Raw genomic sequence first — 26,672 nt, 5'->3', positions numbered from 1 at the left:
CAATTAATCCAGAGGGATGTCAAATGCGTTAATAGGCTTCAGTGGGCATAAGAGTTGATGAGCCCAACTCAAATGCGGTTACGGACTGCAACACACCTGTCATGAATTACCTCAGCCAATCAAACGGACCCTTCCCGAGATGACAGTGCTCCTAAGGGCAAGGTAAGCAAGGTGAGGAGGCATCACGCTGAACATAGAGATGAAGACCAGAAAAAAGAAAGCTATCACTACCTTGTGATGATTTATCGAGGGATAGGGACATAGGTCTTCTTTTTTAAGAATAACTTTATTTATAACATTATTTTCGCTAAAGGAAGAACATCCTGAGTGTGTCAAACAGTTTGAGGCCTGGTCATGCAGGCATCCTGTTCTAGAGTAAGACAGGAAAAAAGGCTCAAAGTGTCAACTGACCGCAGCAACTGTCACCTGACGCCACTGTCACCTCCTCCAGGCTGGAGCAACTTCAGGAATGCTACCTGATTACATTCGCTATTTAGCTGATGCTTATATCCTTATAGTTGACTAAGCAGGGGGAAATCCCCCTGGAGCAATGTGGGGTTAACTTAGTGTCAATTGTGCTGGTATTAATGCTGGGCATCGGCAAATTAAATGCCAATTTGAATAAAAAAAGAAATGACATTGTTTCAAAGGTAATTCTGTCGAAATGGTGGCAGAGTAGCATAATAATTGCTGAACTTTTGAGTGTCGGAGCCGGGGGCCCATTCAGCAAAGTTCTTAACCTGAAACCGCACTCTCACAAAAACGGCTACAATATGAACCCTTTTAAATCTGGCTCAAGGGTTCTTTGTTGGGCAAAATGGTTCTTCAGCTGGGAACTTTAACACTACACACCTATGATAGAGTGTTCCATAAAGAGCTAAAAGGGCTCCTCTATGGAGACAAGCCTTTTTCTGAGTGTATTTCAGTGGAATATCCATTTCTGCAAATGTATGTGAAGTAAAATGGTTACCTGTGCTCTGGGTAAGAGGGTCGAGTAAATGCCAAAATGATTCCATAGGTAAAAGGACCTGCTAAAAGCTGCACAGGAGGGCAGCGTACAGGACCTACTGTCGTATGAACATACTCACTGAGCAGTTTATTAGGTAGACCTGTACACCAGCTTGCTAATGCAAATATTTAATCAGCCAATCATGTGATAGCAACTAATTGCATAAAAGCATGCTGACATGGTCAAGAGGTTCAGCTGTATTTCAAACCAAATGTCAGAATGGTGAAGAAATGTGATCTAAGCGACTTTGACCATGGAATGATTGTTGGTTTGTTGTTTGAGTATCTCAGAAACTGCTGATCTCCTGGGATTTTCACGCACAACAGTCTTTAGAGTTCGAAGAGAATGGTGCAAAAAACTAAAAACACACAGTGAGCGGCAGTTCTTCAGGAAAAAACGTCTTGTTAATGAGAGAAGTCAGGTGACAGTAACACAAATAACCACACACTACAACAGTTGTATGCAGAAGAGCATCTCTGAACACACTACGTGGATAAGCTACAGCAGCAGAAAACCAATAACCAAAATAAAAATAACTCAAAATAAAAATACCTAATGAAGTGCTCCCTGAGTGTAACCATGCTCCACCTAAGCTATTCATACTGATCTGAGGTAACGGAACGCAAGGTACGTATAAAGTTACATATAAATTCCAAAGCCAGTCAAACTGTCTGGTGTGTCGGATTTAACCGGGTGAAACGAATACATGCTGTTCAGGACTTAAAATCCTGTTGTCACGAAAGAGTCACATGACCAGAGGGTGTAATCCAACAGTACTTTCCCATGGTGACCTGAATGCTTCCTGATTGATGCTGCTATCCCTCTCCTGATTGGCTGCTGAAGGAGACTGATTCTGTTATCCTCTCCTTATTGGCTGGTGACAGAGAGGATTCCAGCACTGGGGGAAAAAATATTATCTTATCCTTTTTAGAAGCTTTAGGAGCTTGACGGGATTCAGGCATGATAACTCCTATTTCCGTTTCTATCAGCATAGAAATTTTATTAAAACCAGAAAGACTGTTTAAAAACTACACCCCCCCCCCCCCCCCCCCATTTATGAAAATAATACATTCCATCACGTTTTACTCACTGAATGTGGATAGTCAAAAGCCTTTTTTCATAATAAAATAAAGACAAAAACAATAGCCAGATGGTTGAATTTTTGAATGGACCTTCCTGATATTTAGATAATTTTTTTTGAAAGCATCCCCTGCCCTGTCTCCACTCCAAAAACTTTAACTAATTCAGTAATTTAACTAGTATCTCTTTCATTCCACACAGGGTTAATTCTGCGTCCGTTCCCTCATTCTGTGTCACTTTTCTCCATCCCTCGTTCCCTCTGACGGATGCCTGACATCAAACAATGCCTTGGAGTGTCACTTCCTCTCCACCTGGCCTCTGGACACCGACAGGAACAATGTCACCACATCCACTACAATTATAGAGCTCGGTTCCCCTGTGAGCCCTGTGCTTCTGTCATTTCTGCCCTGCAGTGCACTGTACTACCCCGGGGAGAAACAAATAAACACCCCCTACAAGCCCTGTTAGGGGGGAGGGGAAGATATCATCTAGAGGGACATATGTTCGAACGATAATGATAAATGTTTCCAAGCTTGACGACAAGTTAATGTTCATGCTTTGCTTCATTCTTTTATTTTATTGTTCGTGTATTTATTGTGAAATATGTTCCCTCTTAGGAGACGCTTGACAGCTAAACTGCCCCCTGGGTCACACCTTTCACAACGGCTATAAACGTTTAAAGGCACAGTGTGTTGCGAACCGCAGGAACTGGTTGAAACCTTGCTGGCATAATATTACAATTAATTGGAAGCAACAGTCTTGGCTGTAGGAGCAATGGTATTAGTTTAACTTACTGTACAAATATTGTTTTGCTATAAAATCTAAAGGAATTTGTAGTCTATGTCCATATAGTTGTACATAAAACTTATTCAAATGCCGTACTTAGGGAAACGGCACCAAAAATTAAATTGCTATCAAATAGAATGGCCCTCCGAGGATAATGGTAACATTTGTGCGTTTTTGCCCCCAAAGTTAGGAACGTAACACACCCCACGTATTAGCATTCAAAACGTGTAGCTGCCTGCTCCAGATTCTTTCATGCACGCTCTCCTGACAGCGCGGATCCCGAGTGAGTGTACAAGCAGAAATGAAAGCAACACTAATATTAATAGTAATAAAGCGATGAGCCCAGACAAACCGAGGGTAAAATAAAGAAGCTTTACCTGTTGATTTTCAGAGCGAACGCTCTCCTATCCGCTGCCGGCAGAGTCGCCATGGAAGTTTATTCCAGTTTTACTGCGGCCGCGGAGAAGGCATCCACTAAGTGTAGCAACTTCTGCTCCAGCTATCGAGCAGCAGATGTCAGCACGAGCCTCATCCCCTCTACTGGCAGCGGTTTTCTGGGTGGAAACTTCCGCATTTTCACCTCCCAAACATAAGGCTGCAGGGTGGGGAATCGGGCGGGCACACGCTTTCTGCAAGATAGGCTAAGCCCTACAGGGTTACTTAATAAGCATTCTGGAGCTACGTCTGCTGGAGCGTCTGTCTCGGTAGAGCTGTATTTACACTCGTTGCGCGTGCGTTAGCCGGACTCAACTTGCCGCCCGGCACGTTTGCGGTCAAACGAGTATCATCCTTTAACTGCAGGAAGATCTTCTAAATCCTGTGTATTATTGTCGCTTAGTCACTTTCAACTCCAGCCAAATTCCCCGCAAATTCTTTTTTTTTTAATGAGTGTTGCCGAGTTATGTATACATATTTGATGAATTCCTTATTTCCCACACAGAAAAAAATATTGCCATATATTTCAAAACATTGCAAATATATGGCACTATATGTTGACCCTCAAATATATTTCTTTAGAAAGTGCCCATCCTTAATATTTTGCATATATTTTCATATAAGGCATATATTTAAGAGATATATTGCAAAATACATTTAAAATATGTTTTTCTATGTGGGTTATTTGTATGAATATTAGCCAATATTACATTTGTATCCAATGATACACATTTACCTGCTTCATATACACAACTAAGTGAACACGGCATGCTTAAGTTATAATTAAGCAACTTAGCATTCATCTTTAAAAGGGCATGGGATATGAAATCAGGCCGAACAGACAGAAAACAATCACGCAAAGAAAGCTCTTATGGGTGGATATCGCTAAAAAATAAGATGGCACTTGAATACCCCGCTGTAATCCCCACTATGCGATACAGCGCATCCCGGTAGACCAAAAGTCGGGTCTTGTCGTCACCAAGGATAGGCTATATGCTCGCTAAATGCTGTTAACTTCATTTAGTCTGGAGTTCACGTTATCCTCTTCTGTCTACATAGGGGGCCCCAGGACCGAGATGAGGACCTGGCCTATATGCTAGCATGGTATAACATTACATTACATTACATTACATTATTGGCATTTGGCAGACGCTCTTATCCAGAGCGACGTACAACAAAGTGCATACCCATAACCAGGGATAAGTTCGCTGAAAGACCCTAGAGGTAAGTACAATTTCAACTGCTACCTGTACAACAAAGATAAGGACAAGGGGCTTTTTTTTTTTTTTTTGAACAAACAAACAAACAGAGCAAAAGTCACCAAAGTTAACTATTCAAACACTGCTTACCTAGCCAACTAAAAATACCGATACACAAAGCAAGTCACAGAGACAACAATTAAGGTTCACAGGGAGGTAGGGAGGGATGGGGAGAGGTGCTGCTTGAAGAGGTGCGTCTTCAGCTTGCGCTTGAAGGTGGGGAGAGATTCTATAGTTCTGACCTCAACGGGGAGTTCGTTCCACCACCGTGGAGCCAGAACAGACAGTAGTCGTGAGCGTGAGGTGGAGGTTCTGAGAGGGGGAGGTGCCAAGCGGCCTGTGGAGGCTGAACGAAGAGGTCTGGCAGCTACTTGTGTCCTGACAAGATTAGCAAGGTTTATAAACCTCCTTGATCAGGTTAAGTAGATTGCATGTTGCAGAGGTGTCTATCTGTATGTAAAGCCAATGTATTGTAGTATTGTATTATTGTATCGCCATTGCATTATTATTATTATTATTATTATTATTATTATTATTATTATTATTATTATGTATTGATGTTTTCTTTGTCTTATATGTACTCTCTTTGGGATAATTAACACTGGACATTTTTCTTGTGTTACAGCAAGTCACAATTGCCTACAGACCAGTTGACGGAGAACCCAGCCCAGCTTTTCACTGTCCGCGAGTCCGTTCCTGCGTGTGTGTTCGCACGTGCAGGTGAGTTATGGATTGTTTGCACTCGATGTTCTTCCAAGTTTAAACGTGAAGCTACCGTAACAGTGTTACTCTTGAGTTCAATGTGCAATAGTTTGCACTGTTGTCAAGGTTCCTTTTTTTATTTGCACGTAAATAAAATATTTAAAAACGGGAGCTTCATATTTATGACAGTATTGGACGGGGGACAGTTTATTATTTGGGCAAATAGTGAACCAATTTAGTAGTGCTGAAATTAGAGCTCTGGCGCCATCTATTGATTGAGTTGATAACGTACATGCAAATATGTGCGCATAACTTAAACTTTATCATTTAATGATTGCAGTCAGCCATTCAATAAACGTTTGAAGATACATCTAATTTTTAGATGTTGTTACTCTTTACAACGGCCATCAACTGAGAGCACTTTTAATTGAAAGTTGAATCCATGTGTCACCATCCGGCGGGGGAACGTTTTTAAAGAGACACAGGAAGTGCGATAGGCTATTAGAGAAGGAGTCGTGTGGAACTATCATCATCGTGCAAAACCATAGATAATTATCGTTACTGTAGTTTTCGAGTCAAGTAGTCTAATTTGCTAGCTAGTGTAAAATATATATTCCTCATTTTGCGTCGTGGCATTGTTTTGTGCATTGCTTCGGGAAACGGGTGTGCCTTGACTGTAGTTGTGCCGGACAGCTGGCTGTCATTGGAAACGAGGTACGGATTATTGTCTTGAATAACGCTAGACGAGATGCATGCTCAGTAAAATTAGCTAACTCTGAGAGAGATGCATACTAGTTAGTGCATAATAATTGTTCAACAATTGTTGTTGGCAAGAATGGTTATTTGTTTGCTGTGCTGTACATTCAGCGAATAATATCTGGAGCCGAGAGAGTCTTAGAACATATTGCTAAGAGTAGCCAGCCTACTTCATGTTAAATATTTTAACGTTAGTTACCTGGTCGAGTGGAGCTCAACTTATCGTGTCATATGACGCAGCTAATACAACGGTAGTTATTATATTGAAACAATAGCTAACACTGTTTGGGGTGGACTACAAAGATGACTATCGAAGTACCGTTGGCCGGATAGTTTTGATTGTGAATCTCCTAAGAGTATGTCATCTAAGTTAGTCTGAGTGTGGTAAAATACTAGTAAATTTGTGATTTGTGATCATTCAAAATTATTTGCATGTTTTATTTCGCTTTAAATTCAGGTTTATTTAAATGCTTTTACGTTATATTTTTAGGCAGTCATCAGTGTCACCACTTAATTACAAATGTAAGAATCCTAAGTACAAGTGTTGCAGTGATGTTCAGTGTCCTGCCGTGTTTTAAATATAACCTTTTGGTGTCTGCATTGTTTCACAGCAATGTGTAGACGTGACTGGAATGGTCTTGTAAATCCTGCTTTAGTTAGCACTAGCCAACTGTCAGGGTGTTTTATCAGTGGTTCTAATGCACATCACAGCCAGCATTACTGAGCGCTGGATCCTTGCTCCTTCTTATCTCTGTAGCTATGGATGAAATGATAATGGACGATGAAGACGACTGCCCAGAACTGGTGCCCATCGAAACAAAACAGGATATCTCGGCAGAACAAATTCCGGTCACCATAATCACTGGCTATTTAGGTAAAGCCTACAGACTGAATTTGTTTAAATTAACCATTGTTAATCTGTTGGATAATTGTATGCAAGATACCCCCTGTAATAATTTCCTCTGTTCTTATGTTTCTTTATCATGATGACTTTGCTTTCTCCACCACCGTAAATAAATAAAAAAATACACGATAGTACTCTGAGCCTATTTTAGAAAATCAGCAATTCAGTATCTATGCGAGTTCTGTTGGCCTAGTGCACCTGCGTGTATTCTGATGATTGTTTTTGGTTTTTTTAGGTGCTGGGAAGACGACCCTTTTGAATTATATATTAACCGAACAGCATAATAAGAGAATTGCTGTCATTCTAAACGAATTTGGGGAAGGTAATTTTTGTTTTCACACTGGACCATCATTACGTCATTGGGCAAATGCAACCATTAAATGTTTTTTTCAATATCCTTCACTAGCATTTCGAACATGCATTAATCTTTACAAAGTATATGCATACTTCATTGTAATGACTTGTTTCATTTTTGTTTTATTATTGCTTGCATAATTTGTTTGGTTGAGATGCCTTTATAATCCCCCATGGGGTTTTTATGTCACCTGCACAATTTGTTTTATTCTTTGCCTTGCACTTCTATTGTTGTCTTATTGTGCTAATAAAAAAATAAAAAAATAAAATAAAATAAAAGTATATGCATTGATGTCAGTACAGACAATGCCTATACTATGTAATATTCAATGACAACCCAGGCAACGGCCATTCAGCCTTGAAAGCACTTTCAGCCAATGCTGAATTTGTCCAGTAGAGGGCAGCAGTGGACATGTTGTACAGTTATAGCAGCGCTTCTCATGTTGCGTTAAATACGTGCTCACAGAGGTTTATCTGTTGGCCTTCTGTAACGCATTACAGGTTTCTCCCTGTTAATGGACACGTTTCCCCTTCCTGTGTGCAACCTTTCTGATTGCGACCTCCATTCTGTCTTGTGTGTATGGGCTTTGTGCAGTACTAAGTTGTTACTGAGTCCAGTCTGACCTCCGTCCTGTAGGGAGCGCTGTGGAGAAGTCCCTGGCTGTCAGCCAAGCAGGAGAGCTGTATGAAGAGTGGCTCGAACTGAGGAATGGCTGCCTTTGCTGCTCTGTCAAGTATGTTAGCCAGAGACCACAGTGTACGTAGGGGTACTCCAGAACATAACTATCAGGTAGCACTGTTCTTGTACAGCAAGAGTCAGTCTTAATAGAAGGTATTGCATTTTGGCATGGAGACTGTCAAAGTGTGAGTGTTAGCCTAATTGTGGTGAGGGTTTCTCCTGGGATGATGAGCATTTTGGGCCTTTTTTCTTGGTGCAGGGATAATGGACTGAAAGCCATAGAAAACCTGATGGAGAAAAAGGGCAAATTCGACTACATCCTGCTGGAGACGACAGGCCTTGCAGACCCAGGTAACTGACGACCAGTAAAGCCTGATTTATGCTTCTGCGTCGAGTCTACGCGGAGGCTACGGTGTAGCCTGACACGCACCTCCCCAGACATGTAACTACGCGTCGTGGACCGTAAGAACTGTGATTGGTCTGCTTGGTAGCATTGCATTATGCATTTCCGGCTACCACGCCATTGATCAGTTTCAGTCGCCTGTGCTATGTCCGAAAGCAAAATCAGCTGACTTGATGCCTCGTTGTCTGTTTAGTAATCTGTCTTTCAAAAAAAGGTGACTTTGGAGGTGTGTTCACAGTACGTGATTGAGACGCACTTTGAAGGCAGAAAGTTATCCGAGTGGAAGTAAAATGAGCAGGCATGAGTTAGAGAGCAGGTATGAGACCCAATGTTGCTGCATTCGAATATTCACCCACAAGGTCCCTAATCCGTTACCTGGTAAATGATTTGTTCATGGCAGCCCTAGATTCTATATACTCACCAGATACTCAGCTCCTACAGTCCTTCTGTCCTCTTTCTTTCAGTTTCTACTAATATTGGTAGTAGTGATATTCGTAGAATATCTATGGTACTGAATGCCCTTAGCCATAGTTTTCTACTTGATCTTGCCATCTTAACCCATTATGGACTAAATCGTAGAAAGGCCTAGGAATCACAATGCATGTTCAGCGGTCACATGATCAAACACAACGCTCAGGTCGCATCTGTCTGTTCAGGGAGATGTAACATGCGGGTCGCATCTGCCCGTAAGCGGTTAATGAATTTCAAGTTGCATCAAGTAGAAAAAGTTGAAAGTTTTGTTTACAACACTAAGGACACTGCACTATCAGTGTTAAGAGTTGTAGAGTTGAGTATCTGGCGAGTAAAAGAATCTGTGCTGACCTTGCGCGCTGTAGCCGAGATGAAGCCGCGGACCTGCGTCTCTGCTCCTCCGTGCTGTGATGGACCGTGTCTCTCAGCTGCCGAAGCTACGCAGAGTACAGAGGCCCTTAAACGGGAAAGACAACATCGATTAAACTGAGGCCCGGTGTCCGTTTCGCCCGCGCGGCGGACAGCCCCCGTCTGTTTAGATTACCCAGGACAACGAGCACCGCTGCCGCTGGCATTGATTGGGTCTAAAAGGGGGTAAACACAGCGAGACGGCCGAGGCGATGCTGAACCGCGGTACTCGTTTAAGCGCTCCTCTGCAACACGCCGTCAGCTTCAATCCCACACCCTCTCCCCTGCTGAGAGACGCTCGCCGTCATTGTGTGGGAAGTTTAGCTCGTTTGCGTGCCCCGGCTAACCTTAGCTTACCCTTTCTGCTTCTCGCATTTTACAGCTGGATAATGTGACATTGGAAGTTTTTTTATTTATTATTTATTTCATTTTATTCTATTTTTTGTTCATTCTTCTTGTGTTTTCTTAAAAGTAGCAAAACAAAAATATACTTTTATTGTTCTTTTTTTTTAAATTCAATTGAACAGGCTATCTGTGAAAGGCTAAATATGCTAATAGCCCGTTTGTGCGATACTGATACTTATTCATTCATTCATTCATTCATTATCCTAACCTGCTTATCCTGAACAGGGTCGCAGGGCTGGAGCCTATCCCAGCATACATTGGGCGAAAGGCAGGAATAGACCCTGGACAGATCGCCAGTCCATCGCAGAGCTGATACTTATTCAGTTCAGGTTTATTTATATAAAGCTTTTTACAGAGACACTGTCACACGTGGACTTTTCAGGCTGACAGAAACATAGAAAGATTCCACAACATCAGGCCTGACCCCCCCAAAAAACTGCCGAGTGACGAACTGTGCCCACCACAAGCAGCGGTGAGGAGAGGATGGCACGTTTTCCGGTTCATCCAGAGTGAGATTTAGTTTTCTCTTGGCTCGCCGCCGCACCTGGTCCCAAGCGGTCTTTGTTCACCGTAACCTCCGTAGTGATGCACGCGTGATGAATAAAGTATCTATCTATCTATCTATCTATCTATCTATGTATCTATCTATCTATCTTACTTCTGAGCATACATACTTGCCTACACACACACACATTCATGCATACACACTTGGCTCCACACACACAAGCACACTAGTGCACACACAAACAGGAAAAACTTGTCTTTTCTATTTCTGCTTTTGCGATAACTCCCAGCTTCACAATTAAAAGTTCCTGTGCGGTCAGTTCTCCTGAAGTTGAGGTCCAACTAAAAAGAAGATTAAAAAAAGAGAGGAGTGTAACAACGACCCCCACCCCTCTCACACCTCAGCGGGTCTGGGGGGGGGGGGGGGGGGGTGTTTTCATTAGTACAAGGAAACCATTAAAAGCTTTTGGGCAGAAAGGGTGCGTGTTTGGGGCGGGCGGGGAAATCGATACGGCATCAGTAAGTCATTACGGGGCGCTGTCCTGGACGAGCGGTCTGTGTAAGGGACTGACAGGTGTTGGGGGGGGGCTGACGTTTCGGGCAGGGCCTCAGCGGCCCACGACGGGGTCTGTGGGAGCGCGCTCAGTCCACACACCCCCCTCACCCCGCCCCCGGGCTGTCATTGGCCGAGACGGGCCCGTCACTCACCGCCTCCTCCGAGAGTCAACGAGATGTGAAGCACCATCATCTCCCAGCGCTCGTCTCGCCCGCCCAGCCTGCCACCTCCAAAATGGCTTTCCTGTTTGATCCCTTGTCGTTTTTTCAGAGAAGCGTTGTTTTCATTATCTTTCCATCAAATATTTACAAAGCTTTTCTTATTCCTCCCCCCCCCCCCCCCCCCGTCCAGGGTTATAACCAAAAGGAAAAAAAATGTCATTTTGTGAACAAGCTTGAGGTGCTGAACTAACTGTCCAAGAAATGTTGTCCGAGAAAACAAATCCGAAATGTGTCCAAATATGAAACATTCATTCATTCAAAGGAAGTCCTGCTGTTTAATCCTCTCTGGCACAAAAGATAAATAAAACGTAAAATAAAATGGGTAAAATCGGTCAATTTTTTGGGGAGAAAGGAGATTGTTATGAAGGTGTTAAATGTTAAATGTGATCCATTAAAAAAATATATATATATATTTATTCTAATTATTCTAAATACATTTACATTAACAACAGTCTGCAGCAGAGTTCCGTGGCTGCCCTGGGCTATTCCGTCTTGAACATGCATCACTTTAGAAATAAAATGTGAATTTATCCTCTATCTCTCTCTCTCTCTCTCTCTATATATATATATATATATATATTTTTTTTTTTTTCTCTTTTCAGGAGCTGTTGCCTCCATGTTCTGGGTTGATGCAGAGCTCGGAAGTGAGATATATCTGGATGGTAAGCAACATGCGCCTGTCCGTCCCTTGTGTTCGGTCAAACCCAGGTCTCTCTCCTGTGTGTAAAATCCCTGACCTCTTTAAACAAAACCCCTCCGTGTCCCCCCCTTTTTTCCCTCCTCCCCAATATGGAATGATAGATGCGCTCATTACTGCGACTCCCACCTTCAGTTCTGCCGCACATTCATATCACAACACAGTTTGTGTGCGAGGCTCACACAGACCTGAGTCGGAGGAAGACTCTTCGCATGCAGCTCAATAGACACTTGTGGGCCCGGGACTGACCAGCAGGGGTCACTGCTGCGCAATGAGATGCTATTGTCTCTCCCCCCTGGGTGGCTGAAGGGCCGGTTGTACATGTCCTTGCAGGCCTGCTGGCCACAGTGAGCACTGGCACAGTGTGGGTCTGAAGCCGGACCGAGGGGCCCTTCCACACCCGGGCCGGAACAGTGCCTGGACCGGATAAGCTGTCCAACAGCCCCTTAATCCCTGTTGTTCACCAGCGTTCAGAACTTTGTGTTCTTTATAAAACAAAAACTCTATTCGTGGGAAGAAGTGAAAGGTTACCTACAGGCCGTGTGTAGAGGTTCACATGCCGTTAATTAGGCTGCTCCGCTTAGCTGCTTCCTCCTGGTAATCCCTAACACTGGAAGTTTCCGTACGGAGAAGGGACGTTCGGTTTTACAGATATCCTCTCTCTCTCTCTCTCCCCCCCCTCTCTCTCTCTCTCTCTCTCCCTCCCTCCCTCCATCACTCACCTAAATTCTCTCTCTCTCTCTCTCTCTCTCTCTCTCTCTCTCTCTCTCTCTCTCTCTCTCTCTCTCACACACACAGACACTCACACACGCACCTCTCTCACACACACACAGACATAGACACAGACCTCTCTCTCACACACACACACACACACACACACACACACAGACCTCTCTCTCTCTCTCTCTCTCTCTCTCTCTCTCTCTCTCTCACACACACACACACACAGACCTCTCTCTCTCACACACACACACAGACACTCACACATGCACCTCTCTGACACACTCACAGACACAGACATAGACACAGACCTCTCTCTCTCACACACACACACACACACACACACACACAGACCTCTCTCTCTCTCTCTCTCTCTCTCTCTCTCTCTCTGGCATCTGTTTATGGGCGTCCCCCTGATTCCAACACAAACAGTGTGGGCTCGGGAATGTTCGGAATTCCGGCCCGGATTCTCAGCTGCTCCCCGCCGCGCGCGTCTGTCTTAAAGGGCACTGCGGATCACTCCACGTGGGATGGGCGGGGCAACGGAACTTTCCGGAGGGCGATGCAGCCCGGCTTGCTCCGCGTTCATTCCCGTTTGTTTCCGCGGCACGGTATTTTTCCCGGGTTGTCGGGAGCGCGGTCGGTCGAGCCCATTTCCATTTACATTTTTGTCATTTGGCAGACGCTTTTAATCCAAAGCGATTTACAAGTGCATAGGTTCTTCCACAAGTTAAAGCATCACATCCATAACTAGTAAAATACACATGAAGTGTTGTTCTAAAACATACAGTCATCATAAGTGCAATTTCCTTTTTCTTTTTTTGGGGGGATTAGACAAGAGGGATAGGGATAACAGAAAGGGGGGCGGGGGGAAATCAGGAGGTAGGACTAAGGTTCCACGGAGGGCTGAGGGATTATCGGGAGGGGGGCGTGTATCATGGGAGGGAATGTGACGGTCTTGGAGGGGGTGTCGGGTCTGTGGCAGCCCCACCAGATGGATGTTCCACAGATGCTCTGTGGAAAATATCTGGGGGATCTTCACTAAGGCTGAGTGCAATCAGAACAGCCCACAGGCTCTTAAGAGCAGGCCGCAGGCTCTTGAGAGCAGCCCACAGGCTCTTAAGAGCAGGCCTCTGACTCACACTAAACCCACAGCTTTTCTTCCTATGCTAATGCTAACGCTAATGGTGTGATGGCAGTTACGGTGATGTCATCACCTTCAGCGGACTGTACACGTGCAGTTGGGGACAGATGCTGTGATGTTCACAAGCTGTGTATGGGCTGGACCAAGCATTGTCAAGATTGAAGAATGTTGCAATAACATAATTATAATTTTCATTGTCATTTCCTGACAAATACAACTCTATAAAGTGTAAGAGTGTGCTATAATAGGAGTATAATAATGTGTAATTGAGTGTGGTAGACGTACTTTATTGATACCTGTTCCCAGTCATTTCCTCAGTTGGTGTTTAACCCTGTAAAACATCTCTTAAGTGCTCATTAAAGAGTTAACTCGTCGGCACCACTCTGCTAAAACGCTGTAAAACTAGTGATCTCATTGTGAATCCCATTTAACGGGGTTAAGACCGGGATGTGAGAATCTGCACAGATTCTAAAACTCTCCAAATCTTTGTTTGCAGGGATCGTCACCGTCGTCGACGCGAAGTATGGGTTGCAGGTAAAGAGTACAAATGTTTTTCTGTGTTTGATTTATTTAGGGGTTTTATAATGACAAAAGGGAACATCGCACACTACAACAACACTACCACAAACGCACGTATGTAGATATTTATGAGCCAGCACGGAGCAATGGTTTACTGCAGTTTTGAGAATGGAATGGTTCCAATCCAGGCTGGACCTGGTTGCAGCTTTACTTCCCAAGTAGAACAGTGCAGTTTTTAAAGTCTAAATGGGAAACATGCAGAAATACAGTCGCGGGTGTGCAAAATGGCCGTGCTCTAATAATGTAATGTAACATCAAACCCAAACAGCCAACGGCTCCTTATTGTTAGCAGTTTTTATAAAAAGAAAAGAAAAAAAAAGTACCGGTGGGTACTTTAGAGCAAGGGATCCTGGGATTGAGATCTGTCGTGCCGTTACCAGCCTCCTCCCCTCCTCCTTTGGTGAGTGAAGGCTGTGATTTAAACTGTGTGCGGGGGAGCAAAGGTACTGACACCTCCATAATGGGCAGCGGTGTAATGCTTGGCGGCTCAACTCGATCGCAGCCCCCCTCCCCCCGGACCGGACAGAGGCAGGGGGGGGTCCCCTGGAGACTGATTGAAACTGAAGGGGTAATTGATATCAGGAGCGATCACGCTAATGGGATTGTCACCCCTTAAACACCCCACCCAAAAAAAAAAAAAAACCTTCATCCTTCATCCTTCAAACCTTCGCGGCCTGACTGGGTAGGGGCATCGTGGGACTTGGACTGGGAGCGCGGGGGGCTTCTGAGGGGGTGGGGGTTGGGAGTGGGGAATGGTGAAGGAGTTACGGATTGGACGTAGAGTGGGGGCGGGGGGGGGAGGCAAAAGGGCACAATCTGTTATTACATATTCAACAAGACTTGTCTTCTCAATTTCAGAGGGCTGTGTGTGTGTGTGTGTGTGTGTGTGTGTGTGGGGGGGGGGGGGGGGGGGGGGCTTGCTTGTGTGTGTGTGTATGTCTGTGTGAGGGGTGCTTGCTTGCTTGTGTGTGTGTGGTGTGTGGTGTGTGTGGGGGGGGGGTGTGCTTGTGTGTGTGTGGGTGTGTGTGGGGGGGGGTGCTTGCTTGTGTGTGTGTGTATGTCTGTGTGAGGGGGTGCTTGCTTGCTTGTGTGTGTGTGATCGTGTGTGTGTGTGTGGGGGGGGGGTGTGCTTGTGTGTGTGTGGGTGTGTGTGGGGGGGGGTGCTTGCTTGTGTGTGTGTGTGTGTGTGGGGGGGGGTGCTTGCTTGTGTGTGTGTGTGGGGGGGGGGGTGCTTGCTTGTGTGTGTGTGTGGGGGGGGGGTGTTGTGGCTTGTGGGAGGCACTGACTGTGTTGACAAATACAAATAGAAAAATAAATAGGGTTATCTTTCACAGGTCAAAATGTTTGGGGGAACGATTCCATTTTAAAAGATGAGGGACGTATTCTGACCCCCCCCCCTCCCTTTTCTATCTCTCCTCTCCATTTAGGGAAGTGTCACTCTTTCATTCGCTCTGACACAGCGGATTAAAGGGTCTTGCGGGGTGGATGGGGGTATGGGGGTGTCTGTCAGTAGTGGGTAAATGGAATACGTCCCCTGTCTAAAACAGCAAACTGAAAAGAATGACAGAAGTGTTTCACTCTTTCTCCCTCCTATAGCTACGGTAACCCAGGAAGAAGTTTTCTCCAATGCGGAAAAAAAAGTATATACATATTTAATAGCAACATTAACAGAGCAACATTTATTTTACTGTGAGCTGTTGTCATATTTGCGTTAAGACCACAGCGGTTCTGTTACTATCCACTGAGTTCGGTTTTATAGCAGGTCAGTAATTACTTGATTAAAATTCTGTTCGTAGTTTATGCTGTTTTGTAGTTTTTATTGTAGTTTTAAGTGCTGTTGGAGTTAACGACTCATTCCTTTTCAGCAACTGGCTGAGCAGAAGCCGGAGGGTTTGGTGAACGAAGCAGCCAGGTACAGGCCTGTTTTTATTTACCGTTACCCACGTTAGCCCTGTGTGTGTTCTTCCTGCTCCTCCCCCACCGCTTCCCTTCAGTTTAATCAACTCAGACTCAACTGAAATAAAGTTCATGAATTGAGAAACGGCCATTACGTTCTACTGGCGGTTTTTGCATTCCTGACTCGAATTTTGATTCATTTTGTGATTTGACTGAATTGAAAAACGTGACTGACCTCAGCTGTACGGCGGTTAGTGCTGTATTGGATGGGTCGGGTCAGATGGTATGCCCACTGCGCTCCCCTCCCACCTCCGATTCGAACCCAGGACCCCGGGGCATCTGCTGTGCCTTGTGCTTCGCCTGGCTGCATTTGGCCAAGTGTGGAAACCAAACTACTCTGTGGAGGACCGCATTATCCCTGCCCCCTCCCCCTCCCCTCTCCTCACCGTGTTTGTGTTTGTTATTCTTCCTAACAAAATGTTGGTCCTGTTTGAGCGTAACCGTGCGGAGGCCACCCACATATCTGCACTGGGAGGGTGGGAGGGTGGATAGATAGAGCCAGGGGTGTGAACAGCCAAGACTGCATCCAAAACTTCCTGTCCTGTTTGTTCTAGTTGTATTTTTCACCAGACGGGATATCGTGGTGAATTTTAGTGAAGTGCAAAGTAACTGCTATTCCTTTGATAACAGTATTTATTTATTAAAGTGAAATAGTACATGTGTTTTGACAGTGATGTGTGTGTGTATGTTTGTACAGCGCTGAGTGTGTATGTTTTGGGGGGGGGTTTTGCAGGCAGGTTGCTGTGGCCGACCTGACGATCGTCAACAAGACTGACCTGGTGAACGAGGAGGAGCTGAATGCCCTCAGAGAGACCTTGCGGTACTGCTTCTGTTAAACTGCTGAACACCTTTACTGTTTCTTAAGGACTGTTTAGCCTTTCTGTTCATTCTTATTACTCAAGATAAGCTATGGTATGGCTGCTGTGAATTATTCATGAACCTTCCCAAGGCATCCTTGTATATGCCATAGACTGTAATGGCACTTATGTAGTTATATATAGATATTGTTGTGTTTTGTATTAGCTATTGTATTGTTGTACTCAGGATGTTCTAGCTGCCAACCGTGGTATGCTAGTTTGTAAGTTGATGAATTCTTCAAGGGTTCCGATTATATCTGTATGGTCACGCTAGGACTCGGAACCATACTGTTCTCTCAGGTCCTCTTCACACTTGCTCCTGTGTTTGATCTGCACTTCATTGTATGTCGCTCTGGATAAGAGCGTCTGCTAAATTGCCTTGTAATGTAATGTGATGTAATCCTGGCGGCACGGATGGTGCAGTGGGTAGCACTGCCGCCTCACAGCAAGGAGGTCCTGGGTTCGAATCCCCGTCGGCTGGGGCCTCTCTGTGCGGAGTTTGCATGTTCTCCCCGTGTCTGCGTGGGTTTCCTCCGGGTACTCCGGTTTCCTCCCACAGTCCAAAGACATGCATGTTAGGCTGATTGGAGAGACTAAATTGCCCGTAGGTATGAGTGTGTGAGTGAATGGTGTGTGTGCCCTCGGATGGACTGGCGACCTGTCCAAGGTGTATTCCTGCCTTTCGCCCAATGTATGCTGGGATAGGCTCCAGCCCCCCTGCGACCCTGTTCAGGATAAGCGGGTTCAGATAATGGATGGATGGATGGATGGATGTAATCCTTTGAAATGACACAGCGGAGGTAGCTATGGGGTAACACTTTCTATATAGGTTGCGTGGGCAGAGCTAGCTTTCGAGCTGCTCACACAGTACCTCTTCTCAAACGGCTCATTGTGAGTGGCCCGTGTGGAGCCCGTTGAGCGCTGTAAGGCTGCTCATGCAGGCTCTGCAGGCTCTGCAGTCTCTGCAGGCCCTGTGATGTCACTCTGTACAGGGCCTGTACATGCACTGAAGTGCAGCTCTGTCTTCTCAACACTGGGCCCGGGCACCACTGACTGTTTTGTGTTACGCCTCACTCATTCACTCACACACTCATTCAGGACCGGCCTGCTGCGTAGTGCTTAAGGTACATGACTGGGAGCCGCAAGGTCGGTGGATCGAATCCCGGTCTAGCCACAATAAATGATCCGCACAGCCGTTGGGCCCTTGAGCAAGGCCCTTAACCCCGCATTGCTCCCCGGGTGCTGCACTGTGGCTGCCCACTGCTCCTAATAACTAGGATGGGTCAAATGCAGAGGACAAATTACCCCACAGGGGTTCAATAAAAGTATATTGTTATTATTACTTGCACACTCACTCATTCACCACACTCTCACTCATTCATGCACTTGCACACACACTCACTCACTCTCACACACATACAAAGAACCCTCTTAAATGTGTTTCTGGTTGTGTGTGCATGCATTTAAGGTTTACAGCACATAGCTGGGCAGAATATTGTGATCCATATGTAGATCGTGTGGTGATTCCTACAGCGCTGTTCATATTTTTAATCTCTCTCTCTCTGTCTATCTTTTCCTCTGGCCAGGTCCATAAACGGGCTTGTGAAAATTCTAGAAACGCAGAAGTCAAGGTGAGATTTCCCGTGTGGAAATGCTTTTTTCCTCCTCAACCTGTACACTTCCGACTTAAAGGTGTTGCACAGACTTTGCATGAATGTCATTTAATTTCATTTTAATTTGATTTGTTATTTAGCTGACACTTTTAACCAAAGCGAATTGATTAGACTAAGCAGGGGACAAGGGCCCAACAGCTGTGTGGTGTGAACCACCACCCTTCCAGGTACCAGTCATGTACCTAAGCCACTACGCGACAGACTGCCCATTACTTTCATGAAGATACAGCAATGATGTTGCTTGAACGTTGCTTGAGCGTTGCTAGGATGTTGTTCGGACGTTGCCTCCTCGCACTGTGAGGGAGCTTTATGACCCAGGATCGGGGTCCTGGGGCTCACCACCTGTCACTTTAGCAGCTTTGGCCGGCGGCACCCTCCACCTTCCCGCTTTGTTCTGGTGTCAGAGGTTAAGTATATAAGGAGCAACGCTGGAAAAACAACACCACACACGTGCACATACAGCACTCACTGTCCGACCCCCCTCCCTTACACAAACACACGAGTGCTATCCAGGGGTGTCCCTTCACCCCCAAATCCACATTCCACGACCCCCCCCATAACCCTCTGACACCTGCAACCTGGGAGCCTACAGCTGACCCTGACCCCTTCTGCCCCTAACTCCGCCCCCCGGGATGTCTAATAGGCTCATGACTGGGTGGAATCTTGTGGGCCAGCGACCTTTTGAATGATGATGTCACAAAACCAGAGATCTCCGCTGACAAGCAAGGACACATCTCAAAAAACACATCCGGCCAATCGCTGTTGAGAATCTGTACCTGCTGGAATCCTGGCTATTTCTGTGGGCCTGTGGTGATTGACAGCTGTGCAGCTGTGGTGGTTGGCCTGAGAAAATGATTTAAAGTTTATCATTGCTAATAATATCAATGTTTTCAGGTGGAAAGGGGCTTTTAAATCAAACATTTTGAGATTTTTTTTGTTTGAATTTTTGCTCATATTAATAATGATGATAATTAATAATGGTGATATCTGCTCACTAGCATTTCTGTCTCTTCTCCTCAGAGTTGACTTATCCCAAGTGTTAGATCTGCATTCCTTTGATAGCAAAGACACCTCAAGGTAGGCTCACTTTTCATATTTGATATCTAGTGAATTATCATAGTATTATGTACTGTACTTGGTGGTTATGCTATGAAGTTCTGAACAATTGCATTCCATATTTTTCACATCAGAAAGTGTTGTTGTTGCTTGTGAATGTGTAAGTCAGGCATCCCTAATCACGTGTAAAGCCAGAGGCAGTGTGGAGATGAAGTCTGTTCCCTTTTAGCTGATGTAGAGAGTTCAGTCCTCTTTTATCTGCTCTTTGCATAATAAAAGCAGTCTGCACAAAAAGAAACACACAGTGCACCAGTTGGGGGGCGGGGGGGTCAGTTACATGAAAAACAGCCTTTTTTAAACGTTCTTAACCCACTCGAAGGCGAAAGTACAGGGGGTCCAGTGTTACCATGGTAACGCCCACCCCCCACACACACACACACACGCACACACACACACACACCCTGCCAGCTGTAGAGAGATTGTGGCCCTGTGCAGCAAGCTGGTGTGTGTATATGTGTGTGTGTGTGTGTGTGTGTGTGTGTGTGGGGGGGGGGGGGTATTCCTGGCCTCCCCTTCCCCATACAGTTGCCCCAGATACAGTTGCCCTCCTGCCCCATGTGCCCCAGCCGTGCAGCACACAGCAGTGGAGGGAGAACAGAGGGCTGTGTGATGGCTTCTCTGTGGGGCCACCAGCACACAAACACACACCAGTACTACGAGGACCTGGATTAAGAATGCTAATTGTAACCCTCCCCCCCCCCCCCCCCCCTAATAAAGCCAGTTAAGTCCAAACATCTGGATGCTGTATTAGAAAGGGGGTGGTGCTTTGGTTGAGGGGGGGCATATGTGTCTTATGTTGATTGGCGGATATGTATGTCACTCGGATAAGCGGATAAGAATCCACTTACAGAACACGCAAACAAGCACATGCATGAAACGCACACTTTCAGATAGATACACACACACTCACACAAACTCACACACACACTCACACACACACACACACTCACACACACACTCACACACACACACTCACACAAACTCACACACACACACACACACATGTAGAGCGATGCTGTAAAGCTCTGTCTCCTCCACACCCATATAAATATATCAGCCCCCGCCCTTTCATTTGGCGAGGGTCCAGTCGTCCTCCTCTTCCCTGGACTGATCCGGCCCGTGATCCTGAGTGAAAGTGAAAGTGAGAAGCAGGACGGGTTCTGGCCCAACGGGTCCAGGATTAGAGGGCCTGGGGTTGAGTTTGTGAAAGATTGTTCTGACCCATAAATCTGACTTTGATAAGGCGGTTAGGCATCTGTTAGGCAGCCTCATGTGCTCTGTTGATTTCTTTTCTTTTTGTGTGTGTGTGTGTGTGTGTGTGTGTGTGTGTGTGTGTGGTCCCCAGTTTAAAGGAAAAACTGCAGTTTGTGAAAACGACACGGCCACATCTAGACAAGGTAAACTAATCTCTGCTTCCTCAGATGGCACATTCCTGCTTTAACAAAGTATTTTGAAGCTTTTTTTTGGGTCCCCCAGACTGAGCATCTCCAAATGGGAATGTCTGAAACCACAGCTGCATTCATGTTGCCAACCCCAATGCTGATTTTCTCTCTTGCTCTCGCTCTCTCCCCCCCTCTCTCTCTCTCCCCCTCTCTTTCTCTCTCCCCCTCTCTTTCTCTCTCCCCCTCTCTTTCTCTCTCTCCATCTCTTTCTCCCCCCCTCTCTCTCTCCCTCCCCCTCTCTCTCTCCCCCCTGTTTCTCTCCCTCTCTCTCCCTCCCCCTCTCTTTCTCTCTCTTGCTCTCTCTTCCCCCCTCTCTCTCTCTCTCTCTCTGTCGCCCCTCCCTTGAGCAGTTGTTACAGATGAATCTTCTCTCGATTCCTTACATATATTACAGGACGGAGTGTGGGTGGGATGGTACAGGGTGCCACAGGGGGCGCTCTAGCAGAAACAGGGTTGTGGTTCCAGGGGGCCCGCTGTCCCAGGGGGTGGGGGGTGGTTTTGGGGACAGGCGTATCCCGCGCGCTCGTCCCTGCCTTTGTCCTGGGCACGCTCCTCTCCGTCAGCGAGCCCCATGACGCTGGCCCCCGGGCGGGGGGTCAAACTTCTGCATTGTCCTTCTCTCCCCCCCCTCCGTGCCCCCCTCAGACACACGCCCCTGACCCCCCAACCTGCTACCCCCCCCCCCCCCCTCCCCAAGCCCCCCCCTCCCCCCAAACAGCCCAGATCCAGGGTGCTCTTTTCATGCAAATGGCTCCTCCGCCGCCTGTTGTTATACCAAATAAAAACAGGAAGTGTTTGACTTTAGCGCCCGCGCACACAATGGCCTAAATATCTGCAAAGTGCCCCTTCGACGCTGCGGTGAAATTCACACGGAGGAGGGCCAACAACCCCGGGACTGAAGCCCCGCGAAACCTTCAGACCTCCCTCGCGAAACCTTCCCTTTCTCTGCCCTCCCTCGCTAAACCTTTCCTTTCTCAGAGCTTCGTGCTAAACGACAAACTAATATGCAGTGCTTGTAGAACACCGTGAAGTGTTAAGTGCTAAGTTAACTCTGAAAGAGTTGGTTTAGCTCTGATGGACGATGTTTTATCCATCTTGAGCTTATATAAGCTCTGTTAACTTTCAAATTGACACTGTTGTATGTGTATGCTAGAGCTTGGTAAAATGGCCTCCCTTAATGTATGTTTAACTCTGATGGGAGACATTTTACCCATCTTGAACTCTTATAAACGCTGTTGAAATTGAAATGAACACTACACATTTTGCTATACTATGTGCATGCTGGAGCCTTGTGAGATAGATAACTTTTGAAAAAGAAAACTAAATCAAGGTACTCCTATTAATGAAAGTAAACATATGGCACCGTACGTCCAAAAATGTAATCATGACATGAATAATAATCATTTCCAGTACACTGATACAATTGCCAAAATGAAATGTATAATATAAAAACATTTTGGACATTTAGCAGATGCTCTTATGAAGAGTGACTTACAGCTTAACTTTAGTAGCAAAGAAAATACTTGGGAAGAATCCAATTGAAGAACCCACCTTTTTCAGAAGAATAAAATCATAGTGTGAAAAGCTAAATTAATTCAAACAAAATAAAATGCCTATGCAAAGGGATTTTAAGCAGGGAGCTTAAAATTGAACCATTTGCTTACACATAGCAGCATAATTCATAAAATGATTCAGTCTCTTAATTAGGAGGTAGCATGGGGCAGCGTGTAGCGTGGTGGTTAAGGTGCGTTACTGGGACACACAGGGTCGATCCCCGGTGTAGCCACTATAAGATCCGCACAGCCGTTGGGCCCTTGAGCAAGGCCCTTAACCCTGCATTGCACCAGGAGAGGATTGTCCCCTGCTTAGTCTAATCAACTGTACATGGCTCTGGATAAGATCGTCTGCCAAATGCCATTAATGTAATGTAATGTAATGTAATGTAATGATTGTCTGTATGAATCTACATTTTTATTCTGCTGCATTTTTAGAGCATTCTTACGGTGACGTTTGAAGTCCCTGGAACTGTTTCTGAGGATGTTTTAAACACCTACATTCAGGTATATTTACATTTTAAATTCTACAGTATTTACATGTTGCACAAAATAACTGTGTTTCACTTCAATTTTTCTGATCTGTTTCATTGTATCGTCTCTATTTTAAGAACCTTCTATGGGAGAAAGCCTTCAAAAACAAAGCTGGACTGCCCATGCATGTCATTCGGTTAAAGGTATTTCTGAAATATTTATTTTACTTCACCAACGTACTGTGCCACTTGCACTCAGTGTCCACTTTATTATGTAGACCTGTACACCAGCTTGTTAATGCAAATATTTAATCAGCCAATCATGTGGCAGCAACTGAATGCATAAAAGCATGCAGACGCGGTCAAGAGGTTCAGCTGTTTTTCAGACCAAATTTCAGAATGGGGAAGAAATGTGATCCAAGTGACTTTGACCATGGAATGATTTTTGGTGCCGTTTTCGCCATTGCTTGTTGGGATTTTTTTGCGTAATTTATTTATTCATTCAATTCATTCATTCATTGAAAAGCCTCCAGTGAACGTTGCAGCCATTTTGTCGGTTCAGTAATTGAATTCCAGTTTCCCGAATGGACCGAAATGCAATGAAACTGTGTGGTTGTCTGAGGCCGAGTGTCTCGTGTTGTGTTTCTAACTCCCGCGTGCGTTTCGGTTTCCGTGATGCAGGGCATCGTGTCGTTGCGGGACAAGGCCCATCAGGTGATCCTGCAGGGGGTACAGGAGCTGTACGAATTAGAGGAGACCCCCCAGCTCTGGGACGAGGCGGAGCCTAGGATCAACCGCCTGGTGTTTATAGGCAAGTATAACTGCTCAAATCTGCTCTTCACGGGCCAATCAAACACTTAGGTGCAATAGGTAATTTCGGACTTCTAACAGTCAAGCGAGGAATTGCAGCAACAAACGCCCTCAAACCACAACCACTGTTTATCCCACCCCCTTCTCTATGATCGCACTGATGTTGAAACCCCAATTAGAACTCATTTTCAACCAATGAGCTTGAATTATTGTACCGCTATACAATGTTTTGGTAAAGAATGTCAGTCCGACAACTGTATATTTTGAAACCCGAATTTAAGGACCATAAACAAAGGCGGGCGGTGAGTCAACATGTCAGTGAGCCTTTTTCAACGATAGGAAGGGATTTACAATGGTCTTGTAACAATGTTTTAACATAATAATAATTTTACCTTTTCTACCTTTAAGGCTTATTTATGTTTCGGTGACAAAGCATCTTCCCATGACTCACTACCATTGAGTCGCAGGTGTCTACTGACAGGACTTTGTTCGATGGCGTTTTGCATTTATAGTTCAGAGAGGGTGCGCTTTGTTACCATAGCAACCATCTTCACACCTATCCTTTTTGCTAGCTAGCTATGTAAACAACATCTTCATTCATAAAAGCAAGTAGCCAAGTAGAACACTAGTGTCCTCGCCATGGCAGACTATTGTCTTCGTTTCAGTCAACCAATCAGGGCTGCGCGACACTTCGACGGGCGTCTGCGACCTTACAAAAATCTGCAGGTACAGGACCCCCGTCGCAGATGCTCAAAAGTGTCAGCTTGACGTCAAAAGCGTTGAATTTGCATCGGTTTTGTCCGCAGACATGTTGCACAACACTTTGTCACCAAAGCATAAATTAGCCTTTAGTCTTCACAGGTCAGGCACCTGGGGGCCTGTTCCACAAAGCAGGATTACTGCACTGAGTAAAACCTGGAACCCTCCTAAACTTTTAACATTGGACCGGAGTAAAAATGACTTTGTACAACTACTTTGTAGAACAGGGTCCAGGTCTTCACAACTGTGTGCTATGAAAATTCATGCAGAACTACAGGCGCATAAAGGACATTTTAATTGTTTGACTTTGTGATGGCTCTTCCCCCATGTACAGGACATTCAGAAACTGAAGAGTGAGAACTTACAGTCTAGATGTGCGCATCGGCGTCTGCCGTACACAGTAAATTACACTCTCACAAAAACTACTGGGGTTAATGTCCATTTGTCCCTCTGTGTCCCTCTCCATCTCGCTCTCTCCCACTCTCTCCCTCTCCCTCTCCCTCCATCCCTCCCTCCCTCTCTCTCTCTCTCTCTCTCTCTCTCTCTCTGCAGGTAGAAACCTGGAGCAGGAGGTTCTGCAGGATCACTTCATATCCCAGGTTGTGAATGAAGAGGCCAGGCAGCTGTAGTAGGGAGTCTTCCCCTTCCTCTTATCGTCATGGCAACCTCCACGGCAACGGTACGCCGCAGGGACCCTGAACCCCATCCCACCACTGGCAGGGCCGGTCTCGTGATCGACGCTGTTACAACTGACCAGTGTGTCCAGCTGTTTAACTGCGTATTGGGCACAGAGACTTAACAACAACAGACCAGTATATCTGAGTTTTAGTCATAGACACTGTAACAACTGGCCAGTATAGCTGTTTAACAGGGTATCAGAACAGGGCCAAACAAACTTTAGCTCTTTAGACGAACAGTAATATTTAAAAATATTTCTGGGAATCCCAAAAAAAAAATTTCAGCTGAACACAAACAATTTATTCCCCAAAACATGTAATTCTATGAAGGAAGAATGTTTGTTTTGAATATTAGTGAAAATGGATGGTTAATCTCAAAACTATTGGTAACCTGCAATAATTTCATATATTTATTGCTCCAAACACGAATGGAGCTGGTGTCATAATATTTACCCAGAATCCCTCTCTTCTTTAAGATGAATTGGCTGGAGAAGTTTATCATTTGTTAACAGCTGCATTAAAACTGGATTAACACAGTTCAACTGCCATAAAATTAAATTTTTTCAGTCTTTTATATTTGGAAAAATTCTAAAGGAATATATTCCTCTTGCATTTGTTTACTGCGCTGCTGTGAAATCAGTCGTTCATTTTAAGGGGCAAAGTGACGTGAATTGAAATGCATTAAATATATTTGTGCTTAAGTTAAATAAAATAAAAACTGATGTAATTTTCAAATTGACACTTTTTTTGACAAATAAATGAAATGTTTCCCTTGGCTTCCTGTTTTAATATTTAAATTCATATTTATGATTCTGTTTTGTGTGTGTTGCATTGTGCAGGGGAATTTCTGTGGTTTATTAACGGGTGGCATCTCACTTAAGCGTGTGAATTTTAAATGTACTTGAAATGTAGAAAACTATTTTTGTATTTAGATTTTTTATTTCAATGTGAAGCTAAATTTTGAGGTTTTTTTTAATAGTTGGATTTTGTCAGGTTTGGTGAATTCTTTCATTATGGATATTATTATTTGAAATATACTGTTCTAGATACCAATGATAATAAATTATAATTTATGCCAATTTAATAATGCAGGCAAAATGACCGCTACTGCTATAATCTTTATAATATAAATATAATAGCTTAGAATCTCCAATCGTGTAAAATTTTAGTCGTCTAATTAATGTGTTTTTAAGAATACAAATGCAACATTTTGATGTTTCGGTGGCTAAACTTAAATCTGCCTATTTAAACTACTATGTTAAGCGTAGCGCGTTGTTTCGCCCC

At 44.8% G+C, this 26,672-nt stretch overlaps 2 protein-coding genes across 4 annotated transcripts in view; one reads left to right on the top strand and one right to left on the bottom strand.

Annotated features, from left to right (window-relative positions):
* dock8 (dedicator of cytokinesis 8) overlaps nucleotides 1–3,427 on the bottom strand; it is a 68,273-nt gene extending 64,846 nt beyond the window's left edge. Inside the window, exon 1 of the mRNA XM_061260733.1 lies at nucleotides 3,253–3,427. Coding sequence (XP_061116717.1) covers nucleotides 3,253–3,305 — 53 coding nt within the window. The 5' untranslated portion in view covers nucleotides 3,306–3,427. The remainder of the gene's footprint in view (nucleotides 1–3,252) is intronic.
* cbwd (COBW domain containing) lies at nucleotides 1–26,163 on the top strand. Of its 3 annotated transcripts, XM_061260730.1 has the most exons (18): nucleotides 1–162; nucleotides 4,370–4,414; nucleotides 5,195–5,289; nucleotides 6,785–6,901; nucleotides 7,167–7,253; nucleotides 7,923–8,019; nucleotides 8,224–8,315; nucleotides 11,535–11,594; nucleotides 13,990–14,027; nucleotides 15,938–15,984; nucleotides 16,762–16,848; nucleotides 18,472–18,516; nucleotides 19,579–19,635; nucleotides 21,020–21,071; nucleotides 23,108–23,176; nucleotides 23,281–23,346; nucleotides 23,824–23,953; nucleotides 25,264–26,163. In XM_061260730.1, exons 1-18 carry the CDS (start codon nucleotides 140–142, stop codon nucleotides 25,338–25,340), a joined length of 1,284 nt encoding a protein of 427 aa, XP_061116714.1. In that variant the 5' UTR covers nucleotides 1–139; the 3' UTR covers nucleotides 25,341–26,163. The 3 variants fall into 3 exon arrangements, with proteins under 3 accessions (XP_061116714.1, XP_061116715.1, XP_061116716.1); XM_061260731.1 differs by lacking the exon at nucleotides 4,370–4,414 and having other exon boundaries at nucleotides 2–162; XM_061260732.1 differs by lacking the exons at nucleotides 1–162; nucleotides 4,370–4,414; nucleotides 5,195–5,289 and adding an exon at nucleotides 5,740–5,985.
* Nucleotides 26,164–26,672: the final 509 nt, after the last annotated feature.

This window comes from Conger conger, chromosome 11 (genome assembly GCF_963514075.1).
Source record: "Conger conger chromosome 11, fConCon1.1, whole genome shotgun sequence".
NCBI classification, from domain to species: domain Eukaryota; kingdom Metazoa; phylum Chordata; class Actinopteri; order Anguilliformes; family Congridae; genus Conger; species Conger conger.
This window is presented reverse-complemented; position numbering and strand designations above follow the sequence as displayed.